The sequence below is a fragment of the Dasypus novemcinctus genome, chromosome 5 (assembly GCF_030445035.2).
Source record: "Dasypus novemcinctus isolate mDasNov1 chromosome 5, mDasNov1.1.hap2, whole genome shotgun sequence".
NCBI classification, from domain to species: domain Eukaryota; kingdom Metazoa; phylum Chordata; class Mammalia; order Cingulata; family Dasypodidae; genus Dasypus; species Dasypus novemcinctus.
In genome coordinates, this window is record NC_080677.1 from 106,221,197 (window position 1) to 106,232,658 (window position 11,462).

Here is an 11,462-nt window from a genome sequence, read left to right on the forward strand (position 1 = left end):
GTCCCAAAGCCTTAAATCGTTGGTCTGTTCATATGCCAGTTGAGCCCTGAATCTCAGGAGAGTTGCAGCCAACACCTACTCTCCAATTCATCAGGCTCACCCAGGACAATTAACAAAAGGATAATGATGGACAATGCCCATCCCAAAAAGCAAAGTGTATCTACAACTGTAAGCAGAACAGTTCTTTCCATCTGCCCTATAAGATCTAAGCCCCCTCTCAATATGAAGCAGAGCAGGTATTACCATTCCCAAATCCTCAAGAGTGAGGAATGAACAAGCATAAGGGGAATGCAACCATGGACCAAAGTAGACGTTATTATTGTAGTAAGGGAAGATTTATAACATTGATATAAATATAGTGGTTACCAGAGGTTCTGAGGGGAGAGGGAGGGAAGAATAGGTGGAACGTAGGCCATTTTTTAGAGCATTGGAATTGTTTTTGCATGATATTGACAGACCATTATATGTTTTGTCAAAACCTATAAAAGTATGGTGCAAAGTAGTAAGCCATAATATAAACTATAGACCATGGTTAGTAGCAATGCTCCAGAATTTGTTCATCAGTTGTAACAAATGTGGGGAGTAGGTGTGCCTCAAGCAGTTGAGTGCCAGCTTTCCATTTGGGAGGTCCCGGGTTTGGTCCCTGGTGCCTCCTAAAAGCAAAAAACAAAACAATAAGCAAAAAAAAAAAAACACAACAACTCAGGGGAGTCAATGTGACTCAGTGGTTGAGCACCAACTTCCCACATAAGAGGTCCCAGGTCCCGGGTTCTATTCCAGCTCTGGTACCTAAAAATAAGGGGGGAAATGGATGTGGCTCAAGCAGTTGGGTGCCTGCTCACATGGTAGGTCCTGGGTTCAGTTCCTGGTGCCTCTTAAAGAAGATGAGCAAGAGAGTGAGCTGGCACAATGGGCTGGCACAACTGGCTGGAGTGATGAGCTGACACAACAAGATGACACAGTGAGGAAAACACAATGAGAGACAACAAACAGGGAGCAGAGGTGGCTTAAGTGATTGGGTACCTCCCTCCTACATGGGAGGTGTCCTGTGTTTGGTTCTCAGTGCCTCCTAAAAAGAAGACAAACAGGGAAACGGACTTGGCCCAGTGGTTAGGGCGTCCGTCTACCACATGGGAGGTCCTTGGTTCAAACCCTGGGCCTCCTTGACCCGTGTGGAGCTGGCCATGCGCAGTGCTGATGCCTCACAAGGAGTGCCCTGCCACGCAGGGGAGGAGAGCCGCCCAGCGCGAAGGAGGGAGCAACCTGCCGAGGAATGGTGCCGCCCACATTTCCCGTGCTGCTGACGACAACAGAAGCGGACAAAGAAACAAGACCCAGCAAATAGGCACAGAGAACAGACAACCAGGGGAGGGGGGAATTAATAAATAAATAAATCTTTAAAAAAAAAAAAAGACAAACAGACAGCGAGCACAAACAGTGAGGGTGGGGTGGGGAGGAGGGTGTGAGAAATAAATAAAATAAATCTTTTTTTAAAAATTGTAACGGATGTACCCCACTAATGTAAGATGTTAATAATAGGAGCAAATGTGAGAGGGGCAGGCGTGAGATAAATGGGAATCCCCTATATTTTCAATATAACTTTTCTATAATCTAAAACTTCTTTAAACATAGTTTGAAAAAAAAGAAAACAAATACAATGAAAATAAAACTATGTTACCAAATTCTAATTAGATTTCCCTTGCCTGCTGAAAGTTCAGAACCTGAGGTTTCCTTTCCCTTTGGTAAAAAAAAGGAGATAAACAAACTTAAAGTAGGATCAAAATGGACTTTTTCCTTGATGCACTCAGAATCGAATGGGAGTTGAAAAGGGAATCATTTTCTCACTTCTGACATTCAGGTCCTTTCACTGACCTGAATGGCTCATTCTCAGACAGCACTGTGCAGTTTGTCACCCCACAAAACATCACCCATTTTCCTGGGCAGTTCTGTCCATGAGAGACTCCAGCTGCGGGTTAGGGAAGGCAGGGCAGGGACAATGCATGCTCTATTTGTCCTTGAAGTTTCACTCTAGAGCTGCACTGCCCATAGAGCTTTCTGCAATGATAGAAATGTTCTATAATCTTTAATGTCCAATAAAGTAGCCACGAACCACATGTGACTATTGGGCATTTGAAGTGTGGCTAGTGCAGCTGAGGAAATGAACTGTTCGTTTCATTTATTGTAATTACATTCTAATAGCCAGTGTGGTTGGTGGCTATTGTAGCAAATAGCACAGCTCCAGAGTATTTGATGATAAAAAGACCCATTAAAGGACACCTTCTGGATCAGTACCTCTCCCAGATGAGATAAACAAACTTGTGCCATCCTCCCCACCCTCTGCTCTGTTTTGTACCATCATCATTCCTTCCCCTGACCTTTAAAAGATGGAATGAATTTGGAAGGATGATTCCTTCCCCATTCAGGATATCTTCTTCTTCACCCCCTTTTCCTAACATTTCTCCCTTTTCCCACATCCCGAGATTTCCCAGGAGGAGCCTAGGGTTTTCTCTGCTGGGGGACAAAGTTGAGAAGATTTGGAATTTATTGTCAAGAAGAACCAAGCAGACATGCCCTTAAATGAAAAAGCAGAATATGAAAAGTGGCTTTTCCATTCTGTTTGCTGCTATGTCAAAAAAAATACCTATGCAATAATGGAATTGTTACAAATTTTCTTAGATATGATAACGGTAACGTGATTGTGTGAGAGAGGTCTTTATTTTCTGGAGATGCATGCTGAAGGACTTAAGGGTGAGATACCATGACATAGCAACAACGTGTGTGTGTACATATGTGTGGGCATATGAATATCCAAATACCAACACAGGTAGATGAGAGATTAGATAGCTAGGTAGCTAGATGATAGATAGATAGATACATACATACATGCATGCATGCATATATACATAGATGACAGAGCAAGTGATATGGAAAACTGCTCATAATTGTTAAATATCAAGGTGGCTGCATGGTGTTCATAGGAAAAACATAATGGACAACAGAAACTACTACCAATAAAAAATGTTTTATTCCTGCTGAGGTCCTCTTACATGAAAGTAGGTGGGCGTCACGTATCCATCCCTCCGGGCAGGCGACGCATAGAAGGGGCAGCAAGGCCCATAAATGAGGGAGCACGGCAGGCAGGAGGCAGGAGTGGTGATATGGGGAGGACAAGGGCAGGGCGGTATGAGAGCCTAACTACCCATCTCCTCGCCTCTCTGGCCCTCTTCCCTCACTCCGGGCATTACAGCAGTGGACAGCCAGGCCACAGCAGGGTCTGATGGGCACCAAGACTGGTGACAGGGGCAGTGAAGGAGGGGCAAGGATGGCAAAGCAGTACTGAATCCAGGAAACTCGGCTCTGGGGAACAGGTAGCCTGCAGAGACAGAGAGGGTGAGCTTGGCCTTGTTGCTCCCACCCCGACTCCTTAACCCTCAAAGTCATGGGAGGAGTGAGGGGCGAGACATCAGATCCTTACCCAGGATACCCGGATATACAGTACACACACTCGAATCCCAACCCACCCTCTTCTGCAGCTACAGCAGTGGGACCTCAGGCTCAGGGGTAGAGCCCCCACAACTTTGTGGGCCATGAAGGAGTGAGGAGGGCTCTATCCATGCCCTCCTGCAGGTCCCAGTGTCAGCCAGCCCTCCCCTCGCCCTGCGGGACGGAGGCCTGGCCCAGAGTCTTACCCCAGCAGGACTTGAGCCAGGCTTGGGGCGGCGTGGCATTCAGACAGCTGTCTGGTGCTGTGCCCCAGTACAGGTGGTAGCAGGAAGGACCCAGAGGTTTCGGGGCAGGCAGGGCTGCTGAGGGCACACTGCCAGGGGGCTGCTAGGAAAAGCAAGAGGAGACTCAGCTGCCAGTGCGGCCTCCTGGGTAGAAGGACTGGGGCCCGGGGCTGCTGCCACCCAGTCTGTATCCTGCACAGCTGCCAGAGCTGCCGTTCAGAGAGCAGACCCTGGCGCATGCTGCCCTCTGGAAGCGTGCACTTCGGGGTTCCTGGGGAGGGGGGAATGGGCTCAGGCCTTCACCAGGAATGGGAGAGGGAGGTGGTGAGTCTTTCAGCCTTCCCAGCTCCCTCCCCTCTTGGGTACCTGTGCAGAGCCGATCCCTGCGGAAACACTCGGCCCAGTCAGACTCTGGGAAGCACCTACAGGGTGAGAGTGGACCCCCTCAGGCAGGGCGAGGGAGAGAAAAGGGAGGTTAGATGCAGGGAGTTTCTAGGAAAAGCAGCAACTTCTGGCCAAGACGGGAGTAGATGCATAAGAAACCTCCAGGAATGGAAGAAGGATAAAATCCCAGGGATGGGAACGGGGACACTGCAGCCCTTAAGGACAGAAGCTGAGTGCATTCATTACCAGGCATGTGGGAGGTGCCAAGGAAATGTTAGGTGGATGGATGGATGAGAGAAATCACCTGGCAGCTGCGTTTCCCACTTGAGCTTCTCTTGCCGACGCCATTTGGCTCTTCGGTTGGAAAACCAGACCTGAGGGAGGGGCCCCAGAGCCGGCTGTGCTCTCTGAGGCGTGGCTACCTGTTGCTCTTTTCACATGACCCTGGCCCCGGCTCAGAGCGCAGACCTTTCCTCCAACCTGAACCGACATCCCCCTCCCTGCTCTGGCCTTTGCTCTATCCCCTTCCCCAGCTCAAAGCTGGGAATGCAGAAGAGAGGGGAGCCATGAGCAGGAGGGGGCCAGGCCCTGTTCTCTGATTTTTGCCCCAAACAAATTTGTGCCCTCCTTCTTGTCTCCCGTCCCCCTCACCAGAAGCCAAAGCCCGGCCAAGTTCCCACTCTTTCTGCAGGGCTCGTGGCCTGCTCCCTGTGGTTTGCACGCACCATGCCATGGAGGTCACTCACCCTCACTGTGTCCTCGGACAGAGAGGTGGCAGCAGCCAGCTTTCCACGGGCCACCGAATCAGGGTACTGACCACGCTGGAACTCTGTAGGGACCAGGGCTCACACGGTGAGGGCAGGGAGAGAGAGGCAAGGCATCGGGCTCCATCTCAGCTCCCCTACCCCCTGCTACAACCCCAAACTACCCTCCTCCCCAAGGCAGGGCCACCCCAAGCCTCACCTCTCAGCCTCCACCCACATGCCCCAGGCCTCAGGGCCACTGCCTCTTTCCATCACACCCGCGACCAGGACCCAGTGCCCCAGCCCCAGCACCTTTCTCCAGTGCCTGGGCCTGGCTGGAGGAGAAGATAGTCCGATTCCGGTGGCCGGTCCCTGGGTGGGGACCCCGGGGCGTTGCAGAGCCACTATGGGGAGTAGGAATTGGAGCCAAAGCAGCTGCAAAGGAGGACAGGGGTTGTAATGGTTTGTGAAGATCATTCCTTTAGGCACATTGGGGTCCCTGCATCCCTGCAACCAGGGACCAGGACAGCATGGGATAGAAGCAGAGTCATCGGATGGGGCATCCAGTAACTTGGTGGTGGCTGCAGGGGCTCGATGCCGTGATGGGGTGAATGCTTAGTGTTTTCAGGGAAACAGTAGCAAGGTTGGCCCAGATTTGGGTGATTCCACAGAACCTGAAGGACACTCAGGCTGTGCGCGAGGCAGAGTGGGGGAAGCGGGCCATCCTCAGCAGGTCCTGTAAACATGCTGGGAGTTTGGGACCTGGATTCTGTCCTGCTATCAACTACCTGGGGACCTAGAGTAAGTCACTTCATTTCTGTCTTCTGCAAGGAAAGAATGAGTCCCCACCATGCCCTCCTTACTGGGTGGCTGTGGGTGATCCAAGAGATCTTTGTCTCAAAGACAAGAGTCTTTGTCTCAAAGACAAGAGGTCTCTGAGAATTTAGCTCAGATTATCCCAGGGGGCAGCTCCAAGACCCACCTGGTGGCCTGAGCTGTGCCCAGGGCAGTCTCTGGTCCTCCTGTAGGGCCCGCAGGACTCGGTTGATGGAGGAGACCTGGGTGTGTCAGGGTGTTGAGTGGGGAGGCGGTGCCCCTGCGCAGGGTGATTTCCCCCATAGCCTTTGTCCTCTTCTGTCCCCACCCGCACATCATTCCCTCCTCTCTTTTCCCATGCTCTCTTCTCACTTCCTTTTTTTTTTCAATGTTAAATTTCTTTTTTTAATTGTTTTTTTAAAAGATAGACCACACAAAACGTTACATTAAAAAACATAAGAGATTCCCATATAAGCCACTCCCCATCCCACCCCCGCTCCTCGCACATCAACATCCCCTTTCATCAGTGAGGCACATTCATTGCAATACACCCTGGAGCCCTGCCACACGGCATGGACCGTACTTTACATTGTAGTTCACACTCTCCCCCAGTCCGTCCAGTGGGTTATGGCAGGGTAAACAATGTCCTGCATCTGTCCCTGCAATACCATTCAGGACTACTCCAAGTCCCGAAAATGCCCTATATCACAACTCTTCCTCCCTGTCCCTGCTCTCAGCAACTCCTGGGGCCCCTGTCTCCATGCCAATGATACAATTCCTTCCATTGCTAGACTCACACCAGTTCTATAGTAGAATACCATCTACTCACCTCCTTTACCACTGCTTTTCAGAAGGGAAATTTCTGGGACAAAAGAGATACCAGAATCCTGTATTTTATGCATGATTGTTCTGTAAACCCACAACTTCTCTAATAAAGAAAATAAATTTTAAAAATTAAAAAATATTGGCCAAGAGCCTTGATACCCAGACTGGGTTGCCCACATTACCAAGCAAGAAGGAATCTTCTTCTGCCCAGACAGCCTGTCTGCCAGCCCTGGTAGGGGTAGAGGAGGACACTTACACTGGGAGTCTTGTCCTGGGTGCAAAGCCCTTCAGCGCAAAGCTGGCGTTGGATCTCCCAGGCAAAGAGAGCAGGGCACTCCCCCTTCAGCTGGGCGATTCGAGCTACCACAGGCGGTGTGGCCAGACGTGGCTTACTTCCCCCAATACCTTTGGGCTCCAAGACGCCCGTACGGTGGTAACGCCCTAGGATCTTGCTCACACAGCCATTAGATACCTGGGTCAGGTGAAAAACAGAGGTAGAATACCAGTAAGTCCACTCTCATCCATATTTTATTCCTCCATCCTGTGGACTCTGGGATGGTGATGTCCACTCCACCTCTAAATCGAGAGGGGGCTTAGATCCCACATGGCTAATGGGTGTTATTGGGGTGGGGTATATGGGAACTTCTTATATTTTTTAATGTAACATTTTATGTAATCTACATATCTTCTTAAAAAAAGACAAAAAATAAAAAATTTTTTAAAAGAATGAAAATAAATAAATACATACTTGCATACCAAAAAAAATAGGATGAACGCCTCCTGGGTGCTGGGTAGCTAAAAACAACCAGTGTCCACCAGACGAGACTAGCTGTAATACTTTTCAACACAGTGACAGGGACATACAGCCAATTGAAAGATGCTTTATAATGCTTTTGTTAAAAAAATGTATTTATTGCCTGAAACTTGTTGAATTTTCCCTCAAATTCAAATAATACATTAGGTAACTTCATTTTAACATTAAAAAAAAAAAAAAAAGCAGAGGCAGCTAAGGCATGATGGACAGAGGGTGAGCGTTCCTGGGGCAGAAGGAGACAAAGCGTGACTTTCTGCAGGACCAGGCCACAAAGCTGAGAGTCCAGCTTCACCTTCGGGTGCCTGTAGCACCCCTTCCCCACCGTCAAGAGGGTCTTTTAGGAGAGCTCAGGACCCAAAGGCCCTGAGTCTGGAACAGTCCAACTCCTGCTTGTAACGGGGGTCCCTCCTTCCTGCTGCTTGTCCCCATCACTGGCACCCTACCTTAAGGCTCCGTGAGATGTCGCAGGGCCGCATCCCACTGACCGCGAGCCGCACGATCTGCTGCCGGAGGTCCTGGGGCAGGGGCCGGCCATTCACAAAGAGGCCCCCCAGCTGGTTCACACTGCTGATCCCTGGGCACGAAAAGGAGGCATCCGCACACCACCTTTCCCTCCTTCCTTGCCCATGTGTGGCAGGGAGAGCCACTCCTGAGAGGTTCCTCAGGCCCCTCCGGCCTGGCCTCCCCAGGATCCTGCTCCCCTTCTGCTCTCAGGGTCCTCAAAACATGCCATTTTCCTTGGGGGCTGGCTTAAGAGTGTATCTTTGCTCCTTGGCTATATGTGCTGACTCTTCTGATCCAGAGCATGAAGCAGGATGGAGCAGGGAGGAGTAACTAGGGGAGCACGTCCCCCAGCTCATTGGCCAAAGGCAAGGAAGCCATGTTGATGGAGGCAAAGCCCGGTGTGCTCCCCTCCTCCTGCCCTCCTCTCTGTTCTTCCCACTTCTCCTAGGCTTCTTACCGTCCTGCTGCATGCTCCAGGCTGGCCCGTCTCAGAAGGACAGGAAACTAAGTGGGAGGATCGGGAATGGGGTTCCTTTGAGGAGCTCCTTTTCCAGCCTTGGTACTGGGCCTGCAACAATAGGGGGTTATTTGGGTGAAGTCTACTGCTTAGGATGTAGTGTTTTGTGATAGAGGGACAGGTTTCTAAAATTTGCCAGTAGATTAGAATAAAAATAAATAAAAAATTAGAATTCTCTTTACTTAAACCTCTGTTTGATGAATGTAAAAATCACAGGGAGCCCCCCAAGGACTGGATCTCCCTGGATGTCCTGGATAAGGGAGTGGGAGGCTACAGAGTTCTTAGTTCCCACACATCCATTACCAGAGGTCAGGGAGGTGGGAAGGGAATGATGCTTTCCAGTGCCCAGGCTTTCCCTTTTCCAAATGAACAACTGATGTCTCTGACTGGCACCCTTGGGCCAGGGTTTTTGCCTTCTGGGCTCAGACTCATAGGGACAAAACCAAAACTTAAGATGTTCTTCCCAGCCAGGGAAGGCCACCAGTGACCAAAGATCAAGTTGTTTGGTCCAAGACTGGAGACCCTGAGGTCTCCAAGTTCAGAGCCTGCCTTCACCATCAGGCAGTTCTTAAGGTTATGTTCTCCAAACCACCAGCCAGAATGCTTCATTCTGAGCACCACAGGGGAAAGTTTTGCTCCTGTTTTTCATACTCCCCAGGAAGGTCCGGGGAAATACGGGGCTCAGCTCTCTCCTAGGCATACTGAAAGTAGAGATGAACAAAGTGGAGTCAGTCCTGTCCTATCCTGGAAGACACATCTCCTGACCTATAACCTGCTGGGGTTTTGGTTCCTGTTAACTCTGAAGAGTTCCAAATTTCACCATGAGACTCCATTCTCAGAGACCTACTCTCTGGGATCACTCATTCACTCAACAAACACTTAGGGAAGGCATATTGAAGGGAGGGAATGAGAAGCAGGAGAAAGCTGTTTGCTGACTGGCTTAGAAACCATCATGCACACAAGAGTTTCTGAGAAGCAAGGGACACAGATCATGGCCACCATGTCTTTCTTGCTTTCATCAGCAATTAGTAGTAGTCCTTAAATTAAAAGTGCCTGCTTTCATACCTGAAACCCTGGCCGGGCTGGAGGTCACCCCAGGGAGCCGCTTAGGTCTAGAACATTCCTATAATAACCATGCCACCTTGCAATTATTTACTGAAAAAGTATCAATCACAAGCACACTGCTGGTTGTATGGGATGATGGGAGTAAAAGAAAAAGAGACAGGGTTTTTGCTCTCTATGAGATTACAGTGCAACTGGGAGAGAAGACTAGCACAGGTGAAAAAATCATGAACTCCCAAAGACTGTGGAATCCAGAGCCTAGATCTTAAATTCAGTTGCTAAATTGGCTTTTACTCACTCTTCTCAAGCAAGTACAGACACGTTCCCCTTCAAGCTCTCATCTTTCCAGAAAGTTGAGAAGGGAGGCAAAGGACCTTTCGAATAAGAAAACTGGTGGACAAATTGGTCTCACTAGTCAGAGACCACCAAGAGAGTAAAACTCGGGGTGACTGAGAAGTTAGTTCTTCACCAGAAGATAAAATCTCTGGCTCCTGTTTCTGGGACTCTCTTTCTTTTCATGTTTGTGTAATTGCCACCAAAGCAATGGAGAGAAGAGAGTCAAACTGGGGCTAAGAAGAGCAATGCCAGCACAGGGGGAAGAGAACAGCCAAATATCAGCCAAACCCTGAGTTCTCAATAGGACTCAGCCCCCCTACGTGACCAGAGCTCAGAGGAGACTCAGGTTCAATATGTAAGCCCAAATCAACTCCATGTCCTAACTCACAAACAGAAACCCCATTCTCAATAGCCTCATGCACACTCCTAACATACATATTAATTTGTCTGGTTAAGGAAAAGAAGGATAGGGGTGGAAGGGGTGGAAGGCTGGGTAGCTGCAAGGATAGAGGGGAGAAGTTGGGCTTGGCCACACAAAGACATGGATATGGCATGAGAGGCAGAGCAGACAATGAGCCTGTGGGGAGAGCTACCTGTGTGGAGGCAATGAGCTGGGAGCTTCGGTGGAAGGATTCCGTCCCTGATGCCCTCCTGTGGGCTCCAGGGGCAGCGGTCTAGTCCTGGGAACAGCCTCCACTCTGATCCTGCTTCAGTCCTGCCAGACTGAAGGGGGTCAGAGCTACAAAGAGCCTGTGCTCAGGAACAGAGGGCAGCCTTCTGGGAACAGCCAGTGATGTCACAGGCCATGAGCAGGAGAGAGGAGGAGGGACGTGTGTATGGGGCTGACTGACACTGGCCCTGAGGCAGGGCAAACCACAGCCAATGACCCACTGTGTCCTTCCATGGGGAGTCCTCAGAGCTAACCCGGTGCCCACCTACCACCCTCTCAGATACAGAGCCCAGTCTCAGGCAGGTTCCCAGGACCTAGAGTTCACCCACTTACATGCCAGTACCCCTGAAAGGAATGGGAAGCATGGAAGACGGGGTACGTCAGAACGTGTCTCCAAAGCTGTGAATGCACAAAAAGCACAAAGAACCACAGACACAAATTCCTAGCCAGAACATATGACTTTTCAGTCAACTCCTGGGTCATGAATGAATGACTATAAAAGATAAATAGACACCTAAACACTGACCATCTCAGCTCCTAAAACTCAGAAAGAATGAGGGAACATGTGTAAGAGTATGTGTTACATAGCACCAGTTTTCCCCAGAGAGTGTATTCACCAGTTCTCCAACTGGCTCCTGGTAAAAGGGGGATCCTGGACTTTGTAGCACTGGCAAGGTTGGCAGGGGTGGGAATGAGCCTTTGGGGGTACTTTGGAGATGCATGTGGGGTGTTTATGAAGAGCTGTGTTTTTTCTTCTCCCATCTCTAGATGTCATCAGACATCAATTAATGTAGTATACCACTTTAATAGAACGAAGGGGGGAAAAAACTACATGATCATCTCAATTGATACAAAGAAGGTATTTGACAAAAATCCCTCACCCTCTCTTGATAGCTATCACCAGGCTCTGTCATCAATGGCACTCCTGTTCCCACAGAGGACACCACAGGTTATCTGGTCATTGGTGGGATGGGATGGGGAGCCGGGTAGGTGGCTCCTACAGGGTATGAGGCTGGAAGTTGAACACAGCCCCAGCATGTGGCAGCTTTGTGACCACTACCAT

The 11,462-nt window shown here is 49.7% G+C and overlaps 1 protein-coding gene and 1 long non-coding RNA gene across 2 annotated transcripts in view; both read right to left on the reverse strand.

Moving 5' to 3' along the window:
- Positions 1-3,042: 3,042 nt before the first annotated feature.
- On the reverse strand, positions 3,043-8,284 carry PAX4 (paired box 4). Its single transcript, XM_058296549.1, has 10 exons — positions 8,272-8,284; positions 7,754-7,884; positions 6,753-6,968; positions 5,838-5,913; positions 5,168-5,290; positions 4,859-4,941; positions 4,417-4,486; positions 4,095-4,150; positions 3,690-3,831; positions 3,043-3,373 (listed from the first exon to the last, which is right to left on the reverse strand). Exons 1-10 carry the CDS (start codon positions 8,282-8,284, stop codon positions 3,192-3,194), a joined length of 1,092 nt encoding a protein of 363 aa, XP_058152532.1. The 3' UTR covers positions 3,043-3,191.
- Positions 8,285-8,294: 10 nt separating this feature from the next.
- LOC105747411 (uncharacterized) overlaps positions 8,295-11,462 on the reverse strand; it is a 62,169-nt gene continuing 59,001 nt past the window's right edge. The window contains exon 4 of the long non-coding RNA XR_011648859.1: positions 8,295-8,382. This is a non-coding gene — a long non-coding RNA (uncharacterized lncRNA). The remainder of the gene's footprint in view (positions 8,383-11,462) is intronic.

Bases quoted from the DNA above. Each gene is read 5' to 3' on its own strand.
- PAX4 (XM_058296549.1), bottom strand. The intron at 5,914-6,752 runs GTAAGTGTCCTC...TGACACACCCAG, and splicing joins CCCAGGACAAGACTCCCAGT to GTCTCCTCCATCAACCGAGT. The intron at 3,374-3,689 runs GTAAGACTCTGG...CTGTCTCTGCAG, and splicing joins CTGGCTCAAGTCCTGCTGGG to GCTACCTGTTCCCCAGAGCC.